At 38.4% G+C, this 22,552-nt stretch overlaps 1 protein-coding gene and 1 long non-coding RNA gene across 2 annotated transcripts in view; one reads left to right on the top strand and one right to left on the bottom strand.

Annotated features, from left to right (window-relative positions):
- The window catches only part of commd10 (COMM domain containing 10), a 108,295-nt gene extending 87,739 nt beyond the window's left edge, over positions 1-20,556 (bottom strand). The window contains exons 1-5 of the mRNA XM_038308164.1: positions 20,401-20,556; positions 9,658-9,748; positions 9,131-9,241; positions 8,065-8,220; positions 4,258-4,368 (exon numbers count right to left, since the gene is read on the bottom strand). Of these exons, the coding sequence (XP_038164092.1) occupies positions 4,258-4,368; positions 8,065-8,220; positions 9,131-9,241; positions 9,658-9,748; positions 20,401-20,429 (498 nt within the window). The 5' untranslated portion in view covers positions 20,430-20,556. The remainder of the gene's footprint in view (positions 1-4,257; positions 4,369-8,064; positions 8,221-9,130; positions 9,242-9,657; positions 9,749-20,400) is intronic.
- On the top strand, positions 15,654-16,332 carry LOC119798616. Its single transcript, XR_005282744.1, has 3 exons — positions 15,654-15,742; positions 15,858-15,894; positions 16,023-16,332. It is a non-coding gene; the product is annotated as an uncharacterized LOC119798616 (long non-coding RNA).
- Positions 20,557-22,552: the final 1,996 nt, after the last annotated feature.

Below are 22,552 nucleotides of genomic sequence, written 5' to 3'. Positions count from 1 at the left end.
ACTTTTAAGGGTGGGCTTAAAACCTTCCTTTTTGGTAAAGCTTATAGTTAGAGAGGCTCAGGCTATCCTGAGCTATCTCTATAGTTATGCTGCTATAGGTTTAGACTTCTGGAGGATATAAGAACCCATTTTTCATCATTCTGCTTCATTCTATCTCTATTCTCCCACTCTGCGTATATATAGGATTTCCACTCTGCGTGTATAAGATTTCCTAAAAGCGCGCGCATGCGAGTTCACGAGCCTACGGAAACCGCAGCAGACCAAACCAGATGAAAGTGCGCATTCAGTGTCTGCTCTGCCGATAATGCAAGCGTAGAAGAAGAAATGTGCTGTTTACCTGTGCAAAGAAAGAAACAACGAAAGAAAAATGTCTGAGGACTTCAGTGTTGAGGAAGAGCATGAGTTCTTTGCCGAGCTGAATGCGCACTTTCATCTGGGTTGGTCTGCTGCGGTTTCCGTAGACTCGTGAACGCGCTTTTAGGAAATCCTATACACTACTGTTTATGCTCTAAAAACATTCTAAATGACTTTGTTTCGAGTAAATTATGGACGCTACCCACTCAGGACACTTGGAATACATTGGACGAGCAGTATGGAGGAATATTGACACGTTTTTTGTGGACTTTTATGGACCTTTCTGTCTCGGGCACCAAAGACCTCCATTATTTGAATGTCAGCAGACAGCAAGAAGCCTCCCAGATCTCCAGATGCATTTGAGATATCAAAAAAGTACTCCAGAGTGTTGTTCAGCATGGGGGTGAGTAGAAAATGAAGGCTAATCATGTTTTGGGTGTACTATTCCTTTAACCTCCTGAAGTCAACACTTTTTAGAACCACATTTTACTGCAAATACAGTTTTAAGTATTTGGGGTAATCCTACTAGCTTCCATCATCTTGAGCCTATTCTTCTGATTCTCCCCACATAACCTTAGTTTAATATAGGCCTGGACTTTGATTAAGCCGTTCTAGTCCATGAGTATGCTGTGATTCAAACCAGAGGACTAGAACAGGTTTGCAAAATGACATCCTGAAATCCAATCCTCTCTATACTGCTTTTATACATCCAACTTTTCTCTGTGCTCAGTTCCAATGTTAGTCTACTTTTCCCTTTTCAAATTTTCATTTTTTTTTTTTTATTAACTTTGAAACATGTTTTGCTAGGTACAATCTTTTAAAGGTAAAGGATACTACCCCAAACTGTAGTTGTTGTTCAGTTTAAAACAACTCATGGACTCCACTCATTAAGCATTTCATGGCACAAATTGATTGGAGGAAAGAGATATGAGATGCTTTGGCAGCTTTCCTCCCCCTCTGCTCTTTAGGGAGAGTTCTAATAAAGCAGGAGGCTGGTTAGATGCAAGAGTCTCTAACTCTCCACTTAGCTTCCATAGAAATCAATAAAATCTAGAGCACTAGTCTTGCCTTCCACTCCTTCATCCTCCCTATCGTCACTATTGCATGACCTTTACCCTTTCTTGGCTGTTTTCACATCCGATTTCACTTGTATGTCTTGCCACATCCTTCCTCATCACCTTTTAATTTTCCTTGTTCTCCAATTAACAGCTCTATTTCTCCTTTAGGCAATTAGCAGCATCCAGGGTGTATAACCTGTGTGGTAATCACCGTTATGCACCCGCAGGTGAATCTCTGAGTTCCTGTGACGCTTTTACGAATCAGAAGTTGCAAAGAGAATTTTTAAGGAAGAGAGAAGAAAACTGTTCTCGGAAAACAGCAAGTGAAAGTCAGATATCTAAAAACTGTGCAAAAAATGAATTTGCATCATCTCAGTTAGAAGAGTTCTATCCATCTAAGAAGCATCTTGGTGCTTCTAAGGAGAATGTTTTTCAACAAATGAAACAACAGTGCCCCCTGCAGGAAGACAAAAGTAATGGCTCTCTGAGGTTTTTGGTAGGGCTTATTTTCAGCCAAATTTCCCCACCAATCAGAGGAAAAGGTGCATTTAGATAAATTAATACTTAATTTTAAAGCCCAGGGAAATACAATAGAATCCACTCCATGTTAAGTATTGAAAAATCATTCTTTCACATAACTATTTTTTTACGTCTTGAGGTTCCCAGGAAAGATAAAAGATGTCATGTCTTATTACAAGTTTGGGTTTAGACTACATTGTCTTGGGGCAGAGCCCAAAGAAACAAGCAGGAAAAACACTAACTATTCAGCTGGAACAACAGCATCCATGCTCATAGGATAATCAGACCAACCAACAGTGGCGGCCGGCCCATAGGGGGCACCGCCCTCCCTGATAAGAAGAGAGAAACGTAAAATATATTTTTAGAAATTAACTCATAAATGTCAGTTTTACTCTCTAGAGTGTGTACCTATAAGCAAAACAAATTGTATAAACTACATTTCCCTATCTACTGTCATTCATTTGTGGATTTCCACAGACAGACCGTCTCTGTCTTGGGGCTCTGATCAGACTGCCCCACTTTGCAGAGAATCTGCCAATCATGTACTATTGCTACAGTAGGTGAATTTAATAATTTAATGGCCAATCAGCGTCTCAGAATTGTATGGTCTTTGGGCTCTGAAAATACTGCCCTTTAACAGGCTTCTGCACCCAAGCGCAGGTGCAGACAATTAGAGGGACGATGGCGAACGTAATGAGTGAGGTGCAGCTTCCACCAAATTCGGTGAGATCCTTATTTATCTACCCGTTTGCCAGAAGAACATCCCTGTTGTAGGATGTGAAAATTTCCTGTCATGGTTATTGTGACTGTGACGAATCCACCTCATTACTTAAAATAACCTATCTAACTTTGCGTGCCACACATACATTCCCTTTATACTGTGCTTGTGAGGACCAATACACTCATGTGAGCCCAGTAGCGGTCAATTAACTTAAAACACACAAGCTGTTCCTGGTTACCTGCTGGCGTATTGAGGGTGCACACTTAATATTTCAGTGGGGTTAGCCGTCTGTGTGTGTCTGTGTGTGTGTACGTGTTTATGCTATGGGGACTTGTCATCTTCAGTCTGGCTGCGTCTTTGCTGGGTTCAAACCCAGTTTGGTGTAATTTAATAAGTCAATGAATCTGTGTAAATGAATTAAGTTGTAAAAATTATTTGTTTTTGTATATCAATTGTTTGTGGAGGTAATAGATGGACAAAACTGATTTATGAGAAGAAATCAGAAATAAGAGAGCCTGAGGTGAGGGGCTTAAACTATTTAATGAGGGCTGTGGGAAGAAGAGCGACCATTTCTGTTTTCTGTTTCTTTGTTACATTGCTGGAGGGAGGCTGAGGCCCAGAGTATCTTGTACATGTTTAGTTTCTTTTGCACCCTGTTTTGAGTTTTTGAGCACAATAAATCACCAACACCGGTAACCCGACTGAGCCTGGATTCTTGGAGGCCAAAGAACCCCGTCACAGTGACCCAAATCATCACTGTTACTGTTATTACATAGTAAATTAAATCATTACTGTTAAATTGTATTTAATTTCCAATTGTTTATTTGAATTCTTATTCCGGATTAGTTGGAGACATACACTAGGTTATATCAGCCCCACCAAAAATATTTTTCACCAGCCGCCACTGCCAACCAAGTGGAGGCTAACGCTAACTAAAGATTTCAGCATCCATGACATCAAAAAGTGGGGCATTTATGAGGCATTCAAACCTCAGAATATATATTTTCACAGTTTATTAGAGTTTTAATAGCACCATGATAAGTATCTATGGTTGTTAAATTAATCAAAGCTCATTACAATTAAAAATAAAAATAAAATTGATGAGAAAAAATTAATAGGAACAGAATGGAAATGTCCTACATGATATCTGCACACTTTCTAATATGTATTGTTAAGTCTTGCCATAATGCTCGTTTAGAAACATGTATAGAAAATATTAAGCTTATTAAAAACAAAAATAATAATAATTTAGTAAACCCCTTCATAAGGCAGAACTATAGAGTTAATATAACAATCAAATTTTAGCTTCAAAGTGCGACTCTAAAGATAATGAAGAGACACTGGAGGCTTCATGTAACAAGCTCCCTGATCTCTGCTCTTTACACTATAGTATCTCTAGAGCCAGATGCTGGGCTATCCTTTAGCCAAGACTGACTGCTTTGGGATAACCAGCAAATAACAAAACCAAAAAAGAAGCAAAAAGAAAAAAAGAAGAACCAATGATGCTTCTTTTCTTGCATGAAAAGCAGGTAGATGTATTTAAGTATAACTGAAACACAGCTAATAGAAAGAGGTCATGTAGGTCATGCGTCAGTGTGCACATACCTCAGAATCTTCGTTACGTACTCCTAGCTGCAGGACGGCGCTGGGAGACTTCAAACGCGCCTGGCTGGACTGGGCCATCTGCAGGTTCAGCTGCCAGCTGACAAAGTCCAGCTTAAAATACAAATGTTACTAGTTTAAGTAAGGTTGAAAAAAGGTCTTCCGATCAAGCCATTATTGAAATAATAGTCAACTGAAAAGAATTTGATGTTAAATAAAATGCAATGTCCAAGCATGAGGCTATTTAGGAAAAGGCTCAAGCTGGTTTTCTTGAATAGCTATGAGGTGAAAGATGGGAGATGAACATCAACATAGCTTTACAATGATTGTGGACATGTGGGCACATGTAGGTAATTATTGTATAAATCAAGATGTGGGTGGGCATAGGTGAATGCATATAGTTATGTTTATATTTACAGAAATTTATTTATTATTTTTATTATTCATTATTATTTTTTATTGACTTAAATTGTAATGTGGACGAATGTTGGAGTTAAGAAATATGGAAAGGAAAAAGGGAATGATTACATAGTTTTCACTTCTTCATACTTCATACTCTTATCTGACATAATTTTATTTTACATAATGTAAATGTAATGTAATGTAATTATATGCGGATCATAAGTTATACACAATGTTTTTATGAATTAAATCTTTAATTTTATTTGATTATCTAAAGTAATCATAAATTAATATTAATTTATAATTTAGCAATCAAATAATCGCTAAAAGGACAATATAACCAGTAAGGAATGCTATTTGCAGTGAAGAAAACCTACAAGTTGTAGGATAAGTAGTTGTAGTTAGGACAAAAAGTGTATAAACAGGATATATACTTTGTATTCAAGCTGCAGTTTAAAGATATAGGAATTCACAACATATACTGCATAGTAAAAAATACATTAACCAGAGGGTTCCCTGAGAGGCCTACATAAGCATATCAGAACTGCCCACCCTACAGTGCACTTAAAAGCAGAATTTGGTTACAGTTCTTTTTTTTTTTTTTTAACCTTTTGTTTTATTTGTGCAATATACATTTTAAACATAAGGTAAGTTTTAGTAGTTAAAGAAAATATATGTGGAATCTTGTATCCAATCATCCAAGGAATCATCTGAAAAGTCGATAGAAGGAATTGTTAGCTGCAGCCCTACTAGGAACAGTTTGAAATAAAAGAAATATTTTAAAATGTAATACTATCATTTCTTTATACTTGGATTTCTATCAGCAGCCTGTGTTTACTCTCGACTATAGTTATTAGCAGTATTTACAGTAATTATCAATCCTGCACATTTCCTACAGCCTTCAGGTTATCCTGCCTCATAGCATTCCTGCCTCTTTCTGCTCCAGTTTGGCTGATTTACACAGCGGGGGTTCATCAGTCAGCTGATGCAGCGTGAAAGATTAGCAGCACTGAGTCAAGGCGGGACATCTAAGTGTTTTATGATTCAGACGGAGGCCATAATAATAAACTGAGAGTGACTTATTGGGTTGGGATCCCTCTGCAGGATGAGGGAACAGCAGTAAGTTAGAGGAAAGCGCTGCAACATTATTTACGATGCCGGCATCACAATGTTATTATGTTAACCATTTTAATTTCAGGGTATGGAAACAAATCCATCTCCAGAAAATAAGATTTGAACAAGGCAAGGCAAGTATATTTATACAGCACTTTTTATAAGCATAACAATTTAAAGTGCTTTACAAGGGAAGAAAAGAGAAAGAACCCTGTAGTGTTGTAAAGGCAACTTTAATGATTAAAGATAATAAAAATGAAGAATCAAAAATGACGATTATTTTAAAAAAAGATACAATGATTGATAAATACAGAAGACATTTTTAAATGAAAACTTTAATAATTATGGCCACACTTAAAACCTATGTTTGCAATCTGGATTTAAAGCATTTTTACAGTTTTCTGGAGTATTAAATGCTAAACATGTTTGCCTGTGTTTGTAGAGTAGACTTAGGGCAGAAGATCTGAGAGGTCTCAGTGTTTGATGCACTGACTGAAGCCTGTGATGTATTATGTTGCTAAACCATCCAGTGATTTATTGACTAACAAAATATTCTAAAGTCTATTTTCTGGGATACGGGGGTGATGAGCTCAGTTTCCCTAGTTTTGGTGAGGATGCTAGCAGCATTCTGGATCAGCTTCTATGCTGACCTGTGAGCAGTTTATCTAAAATATAACTCTGTGCTACAGCATTCAACCATAACTGGCAAAGCAAGCACTTCAAAAGGAATTTCACCATTGATGGTGACACAATAACTAAAAGCTACTTACTTAGCTCAGTAAGTAAAAGCTGAATTTGCTAAATTTCTTCAGATGACATATCTGGACTTAGCTGCATTTATATGAAGAGATACTTGCTTTCATTTATATTAGTTGAGTTTCTAAAGCTGGATTTGTAAATGTAACAGATTGTTCATGATTAGTGGCATTTGTTCTCCTTTGATTAATGGACTATAACACAAAGGAATAAAAACTGGCTGAAGCTCCCACATCCACTCATTATTCTGACTATTTACTCTAATTTTGATGTTTTGTAAAACAAAATCCCTGTATCAGCTATTACGTTAATAACCTAGAAAGCCATGTATTTGAAGGTGAACTATTTTAGTTTTCACCAGGCTGTCTGCAGGGACAAAGCACATCAACTTCATATAGCCGAGAGAGTATTTGTAGTATTTTCTGAACATTTTAAAAAGAAGAAAAAAACAAAACTGTTCAACTTTATTGTTTGCTTGTCAAACTGGTAGCCAATTTATAGCAAATAAATTCTTTACAAAGTTTTACCCAACATACCTGAAGATAATACAACACAGTTCAAATATTTACTGAATACAAGGATCTATTTTAAAGTCACGATAAAAAGTGCATGACAGACAAACCTAAACTCATCAGCTACAGAGGGTGGTTAACATTCACGTCAACTGTTGCTCAAAGTCACAGCAGCAGCAGATGGCCTCCAGAGAATCGGTTACTGTCACCACCTTCGACTTACTAAGTCATGGGGGAGGGAGAGATGACTTATAAGACAGAGGCAGGTGAGACATCTGAAAGCGTGACAGCAAAACCAGTTTCAGCTTAATGTCTACATGCTGTTTATTTCCTCTGGGTTAGATCGTGTCTCTTGAAGGGAAAGCCTGTTTGAAGTGTCACTCTTTGATGAAGTCGCAGACAGAAAGAAGCCTAAAACTTTAATGTTATAACAGGTGTAATATTTGACAGGATTTTTTGAGATAGGAACAGGGGAAAGGAATTAGAACCCAAGGTGTAATGGTTGAAGTCTGTGACTGTAATGCAGCGGATCAAGGTTTGAAACCCCATTGCATCAGGAATGGTGTTTGGTGTTTGGAAGTAAAAACTTTGTCTTCAAGCTACTTGCTGTGGCGAACCCTAAATTTGTCTGAACAATATAGATGTTTTTCCTTGTATCTTGTAGCATGCTTTAGCTCATTCATTAGAACAATCATAGTTTATTTTTTATTATGTAAATGAAGAGGAAAAAAGCGATATTGGCCTAAGAATCAGCAGGAAAATATTGGCAGCATGCATTTAAAAAAGTTATACTAATGTAATAATAATCTGCATTAGCCTTAAAATTCCTGTATCAGTCAATCTCTACTGTACAGCATAACAGGTAATGCACTAGGGTCATATGGGTGATAATTTTGTACTGTTTCAACATTTTCTTTATATGAATTTCATTTATTTGTTATTTTAGAAAACATTGCTAAACACTTCTCAGTCTGTGTATACAGACACTTGGAAAAATAAAAATGTTTTAGCTTATAACTGGGCCTACCTTTTTAGGGGCAAAGGTGTTGCGCTTCAGCTTCTCGACCAGCTCAGGTCCAGCAGAGGCCCAGGACTGGGAAAACACCTCAGCTTTATCTGGGTTTAGATGGATCTGCTCAAGCTGCTGCAGCAGAGCGGCCGGCTTTATGCTGTGATACACTGCCTACAAGAGGACAGAATGAGGCCATTTTAAATAAATTAAATGACTCAATTATCAAAGTAACTTCATAACAAATTATTTATAACCAAAATAAAACAATAATTTTGTACTCCTTCAATCCTAGTATTGATCAAACTTAGTAAAAAAAATTTAAATGTACTGTTTATAAATACAGTGTTCTATAATGTGAGTAGAGATAACTATTTGAGAAGTTTTTCATCCTAAAAATACATCCTACAGGATACATTGTGAACAATGTATATTTGTAGCCTATGTATTATCTTAAGTTAATCAGTGGACAAGGCAAGGGAATGTGCAGTTCAAGAAAGTCAGATTTAAGGTTACAGTTTAAGGTTAGCCACAAGACAAAACTACCTGGCACAATAAATAGAAAAATCTGATTTCCTTTAGAGAACTGTGGCAAAAAAAGTATTTATTCCCGTTTTGTGTTTACAAATGTTTCGAGGGGTCACAATAACTGAGGAGGTGAAATATGTTTCTTCCAAGCTCTTGTATAAGTAAAACTCTATTTATTAAAACACTGTTTTATTACACAGCCATTCACAACACAACAGTGACCCCTGCTGGAGAAACAAGAGTGTGAATACGATTTAAAATCATCAATTTTCATGCAATTATATTACTTGTACATATTTTATTGAGTGTATCAGGAGTCCTTGTTATGGCACATTTAAATACAATAAAACTTCAGTATCTTAAAATTTACAGAAAGGTCTAGTCTGTAAACGTATCAAATTACTAGAAATCTAGCAGAACATTTTTTTCTCATTATTTTTAAATGTAAAAAAAAATAAAAATAAAAAATGGATGTTCAATAAATAAAACCAGAAGACGTTGCTCAACTAGTCTCTGTATAAAATTGTATAAACTCCTCTGGAGGTCAGTCACGCACCTGCTCGAGAATAAAGGCAGCTGTTTCCAGGACCAAGTCGAGAGCATTTTTATCTAATGACAGAGCAGCCTGGAGTTTTTGTTCTTCCTCTTCACTGAATGTCCGTTCACCCTTTAAAGCAAAAAAAAGAAATAGAAGGGTAAGTAAAAAAAAAAAAAAAATCATAAATACTAACTAATTTGCAGAAGTAAAGAAATTTGACAAGCGTCCTGTTTGATTTGATAATAATGCTTCTGAGTTAACGATGAACATATTTTATAAAGAGACAAGGATGAAGGAAAACATTTTGAAATCGAATTATATTAAGGTTACAAAGGAGTCACAAACTGCACATAAAATAAGATTAAAATGAAGAACAGAGGTATAAAAACAGTCCCATTTGAAAACCCCAAAACTAGAAGAGAAAACAGTAAAATTTCAGAAAAGATAAGATAAACTCCTTTTAAATAACAAGGGGATTAAAAAGGAGCTTTGACCCCATCCCTTCTCTTGTGATTGCTTTACATGGTACTTGGCAGTATGTCTACCTTCACATGGAGCTTCTGTATGATGCGGGAGAGCAGCCTGGAGAACTTGTTCACATCAATGGTGTTGATGAAAGCCACCGCATCTTTGATGCTGTTTAAAAAGAACATTTGAAAATGTTTTTGAAGAGTAACAACCCAGGTAGCACACGTTGGGAAAAAAAATCAATCTAGATAAGTCATTTTTTCCTAAAATAAGTTAATTTCTTCTTGGATTGAGGAGTTAAACGATGCATTTTGCCAATGGAACAAGACTATTTATATTTAAAATAAGAAAACACGATTGCATTGTCTTAATTCAAGTGGATTTTATCAAATTATCTCATTTTAAGATTACAAATATTCATGCCATTGGCAAACTATCTCATTTACCTCCTCAAATTATGGGTAAATACACTTAATGTAAGATATTTTTACTTTTTTCTAGATTGTTTTTCCAGTGCAGAATCTTCAGCTTGTTGAGCTTCTCTAAATCATTTGCTCTGATTATATTACCCCTACAGGTGATGGTAGAAGGGATCACACTCTGCAACAGATTTATAGAAGATCTGTAGCCTGTTGCTGCAAACACTGAAGGACCGAAGCTTCAGTCTGCTCCATCTCTTCTTTTAGACGGCTTCAAAGTTGTCTCTCTAGTCTAATTTATTGTTGAGGTGAACACAAAAGTATTATTACTCCTCAACCACTTCCACTCTTTTCCAACGATGGAAAAATAATTAATCTCCATTGTTTTGTTGACATTCAGGATAAATTGTCTCCACACCATGTCACAAAGCGGTTCACCAGCTCTCTGTACTCCATCTGTGATGCAACCAATGACTGCAGAGTAATTGGAGTATTTACGCAGATGACAGGACTCTGTCTTGTAGTGGAGGTCAGAAGTGTAGAAAAGGCGATAGTACGGTCTACTGTGGTGCTAACTACTTGATTAGACAGCTGATCCAAATCTGATTTGTCAGAGAACAAGTCCATAGAAGTAGAAGGGTCCATGAGAGAGGTGAAGGACAAAACATTTGAGGTGTAAGAAGGAAGCTTTGGATCAAGGAAAGATGGGATGTCAGTTTGACAGTGGTTGAGAGAAGGATGCAGAGCTTGATCATGAACGGAACCTGTTGAAGAATGTGTTCAGTTTTTTGGCTTTTTACAGGTTTCTATCTGCCTGATCCTATTAAGTAAGTCAGTTACCATTACTTGTCCTCATTTCCATTAAATGACAATCTAAGAAAAAGTGGTTAAGAAAGGAAAACGTCTATTTGTAAGCTCACTTTTAACGTTAAAAAAATGTATCTTCTTCAAAAAAAAAACATGCCAGATTTGGACTATTGCAGCCAGAAGCAATACAAATACATTCCAAGGACCAAAACTGGCAAACTATAGCAACCAAAAATGCTATAGAAACCCCTAATCTAGAGCCAGAGAAAGGAGTGATGCTTCGTTAAGACAAATCAAGGTCAGAAATTACAGCAAGTCTAAAACAATCAAACCTCTTTTATTAGTATAAAGGTGTTTGTCTTTTTTTTTCTTCTTTTTTTACCTGGTGTCTATGTGCTGTAAAGATTATAAATTTAGAATAAGGTTAATTTAAATAATACAACAACCTTTTTTCACAGGTAAAGTTTTGGCTGAATAGAAACATTTAGGTCCCATTCTGATTCTACTGATATTTATGTGTGAAAGACTACAAATACACATTTTTATTTGAGGTATTCCAATAATTCCATTCCTATTCTTAAGCATTGTGGTTTGAGCACAATCATTATTTTCCTTCATAACTGTTTCCTTAAAAAGTGCTGGAGTAAGCGCAAGTTTTTTTAGTTTTAAGGAGGATAGTTTAATGCAGCAGTAAAGCATAACTATCTGTCCTGTGCAATGTCAGCAAGCTGTCTGAAATAAAGCTAAAATATTTTTTTTTCTCTTCAGAAAAAGACAACTCACCTTTAGAATATTTCCAGTAACAAAAAAACATATACGCTTTATATATTGCATCATAAGAAGTTCAACATTTTAAAGAAAAAGCAGCAGAGCCGAGCGCGATTTGTGGCACTGGCAGGTCGCTCTGGAACTTCCGGTGGCAGGTCGGACTGCCACGGCGTATTACTGGCAGCTGCCAACTACGGAGACTGGCTTCCAGACCGGTTTAAACCGTTTCGGGGGCAGCCGGCGCCGTTTTTCAGCAAAAAAACTTAGTTAACGTGACTCTATAGGTGGATTTTTTTTTTTAAATTACGATCTTATTGTTTAATAAAATGTGTCAAGCCTTTCATAAAGTCTTAGAGGTAATTCGTCTGAAAATACACTATATTGCCAAAAGTATTTGCTCACCCATCCAAATTATTGGAATCAGGTGTTCCAATCACTTCCATGGCCACAGGTGTATAAATTCAAGCACCTAGGCATGCAGACTGTTTTTACAAACATTTGTGAAAGAATGGGTCGCTCTCAGGAGCTCAGTGAATTCCAGCGTGGAACTGTGATAGGATGCCACCTGTGCAACAAATCCAGTCGTGAAATTTCCTCGCTCCTAAATATTCCACAGTCAACTGTCAGCTGTATTATAAGAAAATGGAAGTGTTTGGGAACGACAGCAACTCAGCCACGAAGTGGTAGGCCACGTAAACTGACGGAGCGGGGTCAGCGGATGCTGAAGCGCATAGTGCGAAGAGGTCGCCAACTTTCTGCAGAGTCAATCACTACAGACCTCCAAACTTCATGTGGCCTTCAGATTAGCTCAAGAACAGTGCGCAGAGAGCTTCATGGAATGGGTTTCCATGGTCGAGCAGCTGCATCCAAGCCATACATCACCAAGTGCAATGCAAAGCGTCGGATGCGGTGGTGTAAAGCACGCCGCCACTGGACTCTAGAGCAGTGGAGACGCGTTCTCTGGAGTGACGAATCGCGCTTCTCCATCTGGCAATCTGATGGACGGGTCTGGGTTTGGCGGTTGCCAGGAGAACGGTACTTGTCTGACTGCATTGTGCCAAGTGTAAAGTTTGGTGAAGGGGGGATTATGGTGTGGGGTTGTTTTTCAGGAGCTGGGCTTGGCCCCTTAGTTCCAAGGAAAGGAACTCTGAATGCTTCAGCATACCAAGACATTTTGGACAATTCCATGCTCCCAACTTTGTGGGAACAGTTTGGAGCTGGCCCCTTCCTCTTCCAACATGACTGTGCACCAGTGCACAAAGCAAGGTCCATAAAGACATGGATGACAGAGTCTGGTGTGGATGAACTTGACTGGCCTGCACAGAGTCCTGACCTCAACCCGATAGAACACCTTTGGGATGAATTAGAGCGGAGACTGAGAGCCAGGCCTTCTCGTCCAACATCAGTGTGCGACCTCACAAATGCGCTTCTGGAAGAATGGTCAAAAATTCCCATAAACACACTCCTAAACCTTGTGGACAGCCTTCCCAGAAGAGTTGAAGCTGTTCTAGCTGCAAAGGGTGGACCGACGTCATATTGAACCCTATGGATTAGGAACGGGATGTCACTTAAGCTCATATGTGAGTCAAGGCAGGTGAGCAAATACTTTTGGCAATATAGTGTAAGTGGAAATTGACAACTGTCACATCAGGGTGACAGTCTTCACTGACACCTGCCACAACTACGGAGACTGGCTTCCAGACCGGTTTAAACCGTTTTGGGGGCTGCCAGTGCCGGTTTTCGGCAAAAAAAGCTTAGTTAGCGTGACTCAAGGTGGATTTTTGTTTTGAAATTATGATGTTATTGTTTAATAAACTGTGTCAAGCCTTTCATAAAGTCATATTTATTTGATGGAACGACGTAATTCGTCTTAAAATAAGTGGAAATTGACAGCTGCCACGACAGGGTGAAAGTTTGGCTGTCCTGCCAGTTTATGCTGGCAGCCTGGTAGTAGTTGCCAGTCGTTGTATATATATGTATAATATATATATGTATATATTGTATATATGAGAGAGAGAGAGAGAGAGAGAGAGAGAGAGAGAGATTTTGAGTGCTTTATGAACGTAACAACAAGGTTATATGGCCTGCATGCTTGACTCGAGACAGCCTCCAAACTGGCCCGGTCGGGAGGGTGGAGAAATCGGCTGCGGCTTCCTCTAGTCTTGTGACGCATGCCTGCAAATCTTCATCATCCACCAAAGTTCGTACTGTAACATTACCATGGCTGTTCGTCTCGTCATCTACTCTTGATTCTGTTTAATGTTCGGGCCTAAATATGAAAAACTGCTTTTTTGACAATTATGCTGCCACACGTTCTCATTAATTTCTTGGTTAGTTAGCAGGTGCTCTCTCAGGTAAATATCTAGATCCAGTAGGTTACATTATTGCTTTTGCGCCATCTACTGTCTGAACTCGGGAGTGGGTATTAGTTTACTTTAACCGCTTCGGGAAGAAAACTTATTAATACTCTTTACAATAAAAACAAAATTAACAAATGTGAAGGACACAAGACATGTATTTATATTAGGGCTGTAAAAAGATCATTTTTTAATTGCAATAAATCACATAATGTTGATAGTTAATTGCAAGATTAATCACAAATTAATTATGTATTTTATAATTTCATATCTGAACGTGTAATAGCCTGTTAGGGCATTTTCAAAGGCAATTTGGGAATAAATGACACCAATAAAATACATGCTTGTACAAACAATATTTTAATTTTGTTATTTTTCAAGCACTTTCAGAATTGGAATGAAGACATCCTAGTGCCAAATGTTAAACTCTGGGCTATTGCTAAATGACTAATAATGACGCCCTGCTGTTTACACAATGTGTAAATAAATTTGTAAAGAAATACCTGTTTTCATGCCGATATATTTTTTGCCTCTTAAACAAAGATAGACATGGTATTACGCATATACATGATTAAAAATTGTACATTTCAATAAAGTCATATGTTTTGTTAATTTTTTCGATCTCTCATCTAATTCTGAGCTTTCAAACCAACAACAATAACTTCTTTGAATGTTTTTGCTTGCTGTTTATATCCATTTTCATATAGTTTTAACCCAGGAAAAAAGTTTTAAATTTCTAGTTTATTGCGGAGTGGGAGAGGGGGGGATTGGTCTGACCTAAGAAGGCCGCTCTGTCGGCACGCCTCTCACCTGAGGACGGGGCGTCTACGTATACGTGTCTGTGGTATCAACAGTAAATGGTTGCCAGATATGCGGTAACTCTGACCCTATTTTAAAGTTTCATCAAAATACACTAAGCATAGAAATTGGTTTGTTATCCTTGAAAACCCAAGGCAGGTAAGTGGTTTTAACAGCCAGACCATATATTTACAGGTTTTAGTAGCCAAGAACAACTACAAACAACTTAGTCAGTAATAGTTAACTCAGTCCAACAATTTATTTTATTCAGAAAAAGGAATTTATCCATTTATTTTACTCAATATTGATCGAGTAAGATATTATTGCTCATCTTAAAATATTAGCAATACATTAAAACTTATAAATGTTGTTTTTCTTTTACGTATTTGACAGAGGATACTTTTTGATACATCCTCCTACGACAACAAATGCTGATTTGATTGGGATGGAGAAAACTGAACAGATCATACGATGGAGTGATAACACAACAAAGCAGAAAACATTGCCAAAAATAACTTGGCACAAAAAATGTAATATTTCAGTGACAGCAACAACTTTAATAACAACTGAACTTGAACAATGTCTCCCTCTTGAGTCCTTTTGTAAAAATAGGTACCAATTTTACAATGGCTTCCAACACTGCCAGGTGATTTCTTGTCTGCATAACCAAAACAAACTTTAAAAACAAAAGAAATGTAAATAGACAATTGACAAATATCACAGTGGTCACCCATAAAAATATTTGTCCTGATGCAATGCCCTTAACTTAAATGATGCATCATATGTAAATGGTGTTAGGGAATAATACGCAATGCTAAAATTGTGTGATAATAAGAGTATCCATTATAAAAAAATAAACCATTTGAACATGGAAATCTGACTGATTTAGTATTTTACAACTGCTGTACATTATTTGTATCTTTTTAGGTTGTCATCCAGTGGCTGCGAAACAACAACCTTTGCCGCTACCAAGCCGAGATGATGCTCATGAATACCGTGAAGGAAAATGAGGGGTAAATAACAACTGCGTGTGCACAACTACATATACTGCATTCATTAAAGGATACAGTACTGGCTCACCCCCCCCCCCCCCCCCCCCCCTCTCTCTTTTTGTTCATTTATTTCCAGACTTTCAGAATCCCAGGAAGAAGAAGCCACAGAAAAGGTTAACAGAAAAGGGTTAAACTACATAGCTATTTGAATGTAATCTGTTTTTGTCAAATGTAAAAGGAAACATGATCCCTTGATGTAGGCTAAATTAGCAATCTGTAACTAATCTATCATTTTCTGCAGGGAAGCCCGTTCATTGTCGATAGTCAGGCTGCAGCTGACTGGTGCAGAGAACAAAAATTCAGTGGAAGAATAACACTTCCTGTTGTTCTGGATATGGACAAGCTAGAACAAGCAGAAGCTCTCGAGGCCCTCAAGACATGGGATGAAGACTATCATGAATATTCTCCAGCAGAGCATTTTACTTTTGTTTTTGAAAAGAAGGAGGATTATGAAAAGTTCTGTTTGTACATTGTGGATGTAAAAAAACTAAAAGTTTTTGCAAGATTTGAATAACTTCTGTAAATAAAGACTTTTACAAGTAACCATATATCTTTATTGCTGCAGCCTATCTGGATTTTAGATAGATTTAAGGAGAGACACATACTAATCATCACCATAGAATTACAATTACTACGACCTAACCTCATTTTCACCCTCCAGTATTATGTGGAACGATGTCAACTCCCAGTGTTCTCTGACACCCTCATGGCGAGGTGCTTTCAGTATGGCTATGTATGTCATACTAACTATTCTGTGTAACACATCAGCAGTGTGTGGAATGCCTCTTTCCTTACAGCACATTAAATACATAGATAGCACTATTTACGCTATGGCTTCCAAAGTAAATGCAGCCACACCATTAAAGGTTTTACACATATTAATAAGCAATATCATGGTTTTAAAAGAGTATTTCACAGACAAGTGGCCAGGGACACCTAGTGTCAGGTTCCAGTGGCAGCTGTCAATTTCCACTTATTTTCAGACGAATTACCTCTAGGACTTTATGAAAGGTTCACACAGTTTATTAAACAATAAGATCGTAATTTTTAAAAAAAATCCACCTAGAGTTACCTTAACTAAGTTTTGTTTGCCGAAAAACGGCGCCGGCAGTCCCCGAAACGGTTTAAACCGGTCTGGAAGCCAGTCTCCGTAGTTGTGGCAGCTGCCAGTAGTTGTGGCAGCTGCCACAACTACTGGCAGGTGTCAGTGAAGACTGTCACCCTGATGTGACAGTTGTCAATTTCCACTTATTTTCAGACGAATTACCTCTAAGACTTTATGAAAGGCTTGACACATTTTATTAAACAATAAGATCATAATAAAAAAAAAAAAAAATCCACCTATAGAGTCACGTTAACTAAGTTTTTTGCTGAAAAACGGCGCCGGCTGCCCCCGAAACGGTTTAAACCGGTCTGGAAGCCAGTCTCCGTAGTTGTGGCAGCTGGAAGCCAGTCTCCGTAGTTGTGGCAGCTGGAAGCCAGTCTCCGTAGTTGTGGCAGCTGGAAGCCAGTCTCCGTAGTTGTGGCAGCTGGAAGCCAGTCTCCGTAGTTGTGGCAGCTGGAAGCCAGTCTCCGTAGTTGTGGCAGCTGCCACAACTACTGGCAGGTGTCAGTGAAGACTGTCACCCTGATGTGACAGCTGTCAATTCCCACTTATTTTCAGACGAATTACCTCTAGGACTTTATGAAATGCTTGACACATTTTATTAAACAATAAGATCGTAATAAAAAAAAAAAAAAAATCCACCTATAGAGTCACGTTAACTAAGTTTTTTGCCAAAAAACGGCGCCGGCAGCCTCCGAAACGGTTTAAACCGGTCTGGCAGCCAGTCTCCGTAGTTGTGGCAGCTGGAAGCCAGTCTCCGTAGTTGTGGCAGCTGCCACAACTACTGGCAGGTGTCAGTGAAGACTGTCACCCTGATGTGACAGCTGTCAATTCCCACTTATTTTCAGACGAATTACCTCTAGGACTTTATGAAATGCTTGACACATTTTATTAAACAATAAGATCGTAATAAAAAAAAAAAAAAAAATCCACCTATAGAGTCACGTTAACTAAGTTTTTTGCCGAAAAACGGCGCCGGCAGCCTCCGAAACGGTTTAAACCGGTCTGGCAGCCAGTCTCCGTAGTTGTGGCAGCTGGAAGCCAGTCTCCGTAGTTGTGGCAGCTGCCACAACTACTGGCAGGTGTCAGTGAAGACTGTCACCCTGATGTGACAGCTGTCAATTCCCACTTATTTTCAGACGAATTACCTCTAGGACTTTATGAAATGCTTGACACATTTTATTAAACAATAAGATCGTAATTAAAAAAAAAAAAAAATCCACCTATAGAGTCACGTTAACTAAGTTTTTTGCCGAAAAACGGCGCCGGCAGCCTCCGAAACGGTTTAAACCGGTCTGGCAGCCAGTCTCCGTAGTTGTGGCAGCTGGAAGCCAGTCTCCGTAGTTGTGGCAGCTGCCACAACTACTGGCAGGTGTCAGTGAAGACTGTCACCCTGATGTGACAGCTGTCAATTCCCACTTATTTTCAGACGAATTACCTCTAGGACTTTATGAAATGCTTGACACATTTTATTAAACAATAAGATCGTAATTAAAAAAAAAAAAAAATCCACCTATAGAGTCACGTTAACTAAGTTTTTTGCCGAAAAACGGCGCCGGCAGCCTCCGAAACGGTTTTAAACCGGTCTGGCAGCCAGTCTCCGTAGTTGTGGCAGCTGCCAGTAGTTGTGGCAGCCTAGTGGCAGCTGCCACAACTACTGGCAGCTGCCAGTAATACGCCGTGGCAGTCCGACCTGCCACCGGAAGTTCAAGAGCGACCTGCCAGTGCCACAAATCGCGCTTGCTGTCTCTCAGAAAAAGCCTGTTTTGAAAAACTGGTAAGCTATAATAATGAGTTTCATTTCAGAAGACATGTATACATTACAGAACAAAAGATTGGACACACCTTCTCATTCAGAGAGTTTTCTTTATTTTTAATGACTTAGAATATTAAAGATTCATACTGAAGGCATCAGAACTATGAATTAACACATGCAGAATTATATACTTAATAAAAAAGTTTGAAACAACCAAAAATATGTCTTATATTCTAGGTTCTTCAAAGTAGCCACCTTTTGCTTTGATTACTGCTTCGCACTCTTGGCATTCTCTTGATGAGCTTCAAGAGGTTTTCACCTGAAATGGTCTTCCAACAGTCTTGAAGGAGTTCCCAGGGATGCTTAGCACTTGTTGGCCCTTTTGCCTTCACTCTGCGGCCCAGCTCACCCCAAACCATCTCAGGTCCAGTGATTGTGGAGGCCAGGCCATCTGCGCACCTCTCCTAGGTAAAATAGCCCTTACACAGCCTGGAGGTGTGTTTGGGGTCATTGTCCTGTTGAAAATAAATGATGGTCCAACTAAACGCAAACCGATGGAATAGCATGCAGCTGCAAAAAGCTGTGGTAGCCAGGCAGGTTCAGCATGCCTTCAATTTTAAATAAATTCCCAACAGTGTCACTTGCAAAGTGCCCCCATACCATCACACCTCCTCCTCCATGCCTCACAGTGGGAACCAGGCATGTAGAGTACATCCGTACACCTTTTCTGCGTCGCACAAAGACACAATGGTTGGAACCAAAGATCTCAAATTTGGACTCATCAGACCAAAGCACAGATTTCCACTGGTCTAATGTCCATTCCTTGTGTTCTTTAGCCCAAGCAAGTCTCTTCTGCTTGCTGCCTGTCCTTAGCAGTGGTTTCCAAGTAGCTATTTTGCAATGAAGGCCTGATTCAGTTTTTCTAGAGATGTGTCTGCTGCTAGAACTGTGTGTCATTGACCTGGTCTCTAATCTGAGGTGCTGTTAAACTGCGATCTCTGAGGCTGGTGACTCGGATGAACTTATCCTTCGAAGCAAAGGTTATTATTGGTCTCTTTCCTGGGGCGGTCCTCATGCAGCGCATGATGGTTTTTGCGACACTTTCAAAGTTTTGCCAATTCTTCTGACAGATTGACCTTCATTTATTAAAGTCATGATTGCCACTCGTTTTTTTACTTAGCTGCTTTTTTTCTTGCCATAATACAGTCTATTCAGTAGGACTATCAGCTGTGTATCCACCTGACTTCTGCACAACACAACTGATGGTCCCTACCCCATTTATAAGGCAAGAAATCCCACTAATTAACCCAGACAGGGGACATCAAAGGAATTAGAAGGTGTGTCCAAACTTTTGCTCTGTACTGTACATGTCCGCCACAGTTAATGCTGGCTGTAACACATATATGTCAAGAAGAATACAGGGTTAAAAAAAAAAAAAAAAAAACACTATTTATTATTTGCGGTTATTATAGAGCCTGAAATCCTGAGGTGTTGAGTTCAAGCCCCACTCCCACAGAGTGCCACTCTGGGTCCCTGAGCAAAGACCCTTAACCCCACACTGCTCCCCGGGTGCCCCACAGTGGCAGCCCACTGCTCCCTAAGGGGATGGGTTAAATGCAGAGGTAAATTTCTCCAATGTGAGATCAATAAAGTTAAATTACTATTATTAAATAAAGGTCGGTTCAGGCGCTACATGCTAACTATGACCGACCAGATTAAACTGGGCCTAAAAAAAAAAAAAGAGAGAAGCGAGCCTACCTTTGCGTTTCCTTAATGATGGATGTCATGTCTGACTTTGCTTTACTAATAAAGAATAAAACTATATCAAAACTGTGGCAGCATCCTCACGCTGATGTTATTGTTCCTGCTTCCGGTTGTTACAAGGCAGTCACGTGAGAGAGAGAGTGGTCTACGGAAAGCGCGATGGACAAACTGTTTCAGAGGCCTATCCGTTTTTGTTTTTTTAATGACAAACGGACTTTGGTTTTATTAAAAGTAAGTCATGCTTTGATCAGGCCTAGCTGCATCTGTAACACTAAACTAAACGAAGTGGACAATTATATCCTGACAGAGTGAGCTTTGACAACGTTTCATCCTCAATAAATAAAACTAAAAAATCTAAAAAATACATTCAAATGGGTATGACATTGAGATAGTGGACTCTTATAAGTACCTAGGTGTTCACCTGAATAACAAACCTTACTGGACTCACAACACTAAAGCTCTCTACTAGAAAGGTCAGAGCAGACTCTTCCTGCTGAGGAGACTGATGTGGAGTGCAGGGGACACTCCTAAAGACCTTCTATGACAGCCATCCTCTATGGAGCTGTCTGTTGGAGCAGTGGCTTATCTGCAGCTGAGTGAAAGCGACTGGATAAGCTGATCAGGGATACCCTCTGGACTCAGTGCAGATGGTGGGAAACAAAAGGATCCTAACTAAAATAACATCTCTATTGGATAATGTCTCCCACCCCATGCATGAAGCTGTTGCAGAACTGGAGAGCTCCTTCAGTGACAGACTGCTGCACCCTAAATGCACCAGGGAGCGTTATCCCAGATCTTTCCTACCAGCAGCTGTAAAACTCTATAACCAACAACCTCAATAAGTTTCATGCTGATTTTTGCTGTTTCTGTCTTAGTCAGTTAAATAACATGCTGCTGTCATTTTGCACATATCTGATGGTGCTATATATATATATATATATATATATATATAGATTATTTTTTTTTTTTTTTACAAATCCATTACTGTAAAAATGTCCACAGCTGTTTATTGATTATCAACTCTCCTGGTACACAGTATTTAAATCAGTGCAATATATACGTGTATATACAGTATACTCTTTACCATGTATATACATGGTACAGCTAGCTCTTACTCATAGAAAACATATTTATTGTGCAGGAATAAGGACTAATCTGTTACACTGGTAGCCAAGTAATCGACATTTCGTTGTCAAGATTTACCTTGTGTTTTTTTGTGCAATGACAATAAAGGAATTCTAAGTCTAATATGGTACCGTACTTAATTGTCTTAACTCTGTCACGAATTCTGTTATTTTTATACACTTTCTAAGGTCCACATTGTGTTACCACTTCTGCTATAACCTTTTACTGCTGTAACACCACAATTTACCCATTGTAAAGGGATAAAGGGACTTTCTATTCTATTAAATTAAAATGCTCTCTATTTATGACTTAAGCCATTTTAAGGGGCAAAAATAAAGAGATTTGTAAAGGGGGAATAAATATTTCACAGGAATGTAAAAAAAAAAAAAAAAAAGGATTTAGCACCAAATAGGTGATTTCCAAAAACATACCGTATACATATTTCTTTCCTTAAGCATTCTACAAATGCAGTTAATTTGTTATGTTCTAAACCCAACACTTTCTTCATGCTATCCACTTCTAAAAGACTATGGCAAATGCTCTTCATGATGGAAAAAATTACACCATCTCAAGTAAAGCCTGAAGAACTACTGACTGAAAAGCAAAATATATGCATGAGTCAAGCTCTGGGTTCATTTGAAACAAAGATTTTATTCATCATTCTATCACTGGTTGCCTGTTGAAAAGAAAATTCTCAGAATCAATCCCCTGCAGCTAATCTGAACATTACTGCACAGTAGTGTAGCAGCTAAACTTTCCACATGAAGTCTAAAGCAGTAGCCAGGAGCTCATAAGGGTTTTTGAGGACGCCCAACATTAAAAAAAATCATGTGATGTACGATTGTTTAATTTACCATAACTGTACACACTGCAATGAATCCATATTTCCTTCTTTTCTCTCGTCTACATTTGCAAATTATGATGCTTCAAAGATTTATATGACCTTAAGCATCTGGAAAAACCATAATCTATGTCAGGCATTGCCATCTACTGCAGTTGGATCCAAAAGGCTAATAATATC

The sequence above is a fragment of the Cyprinodon tularosa genome, unplaced genomic scaffold, assembly GCF_016077235.1.
Source record: "Cyprinodon tularosa strain WSP-4 unplaced genomic scaffold, ASM1607723v1 ctg63, whole genome shotgun sequence".
Classification (NCBI taxonomy): domain Eukaryota; kingdom Metazoa; phylum Chordata; class Actinopteri; order Cyprinodontiformes; family Cyprinodontidae; genus Cyprinodon; species Cyprinodon tularosa.
Note: the sequence above shows the minus strand (reverse complement) of the source record. Positions and strands in the feature narration are given on the sequence as shown.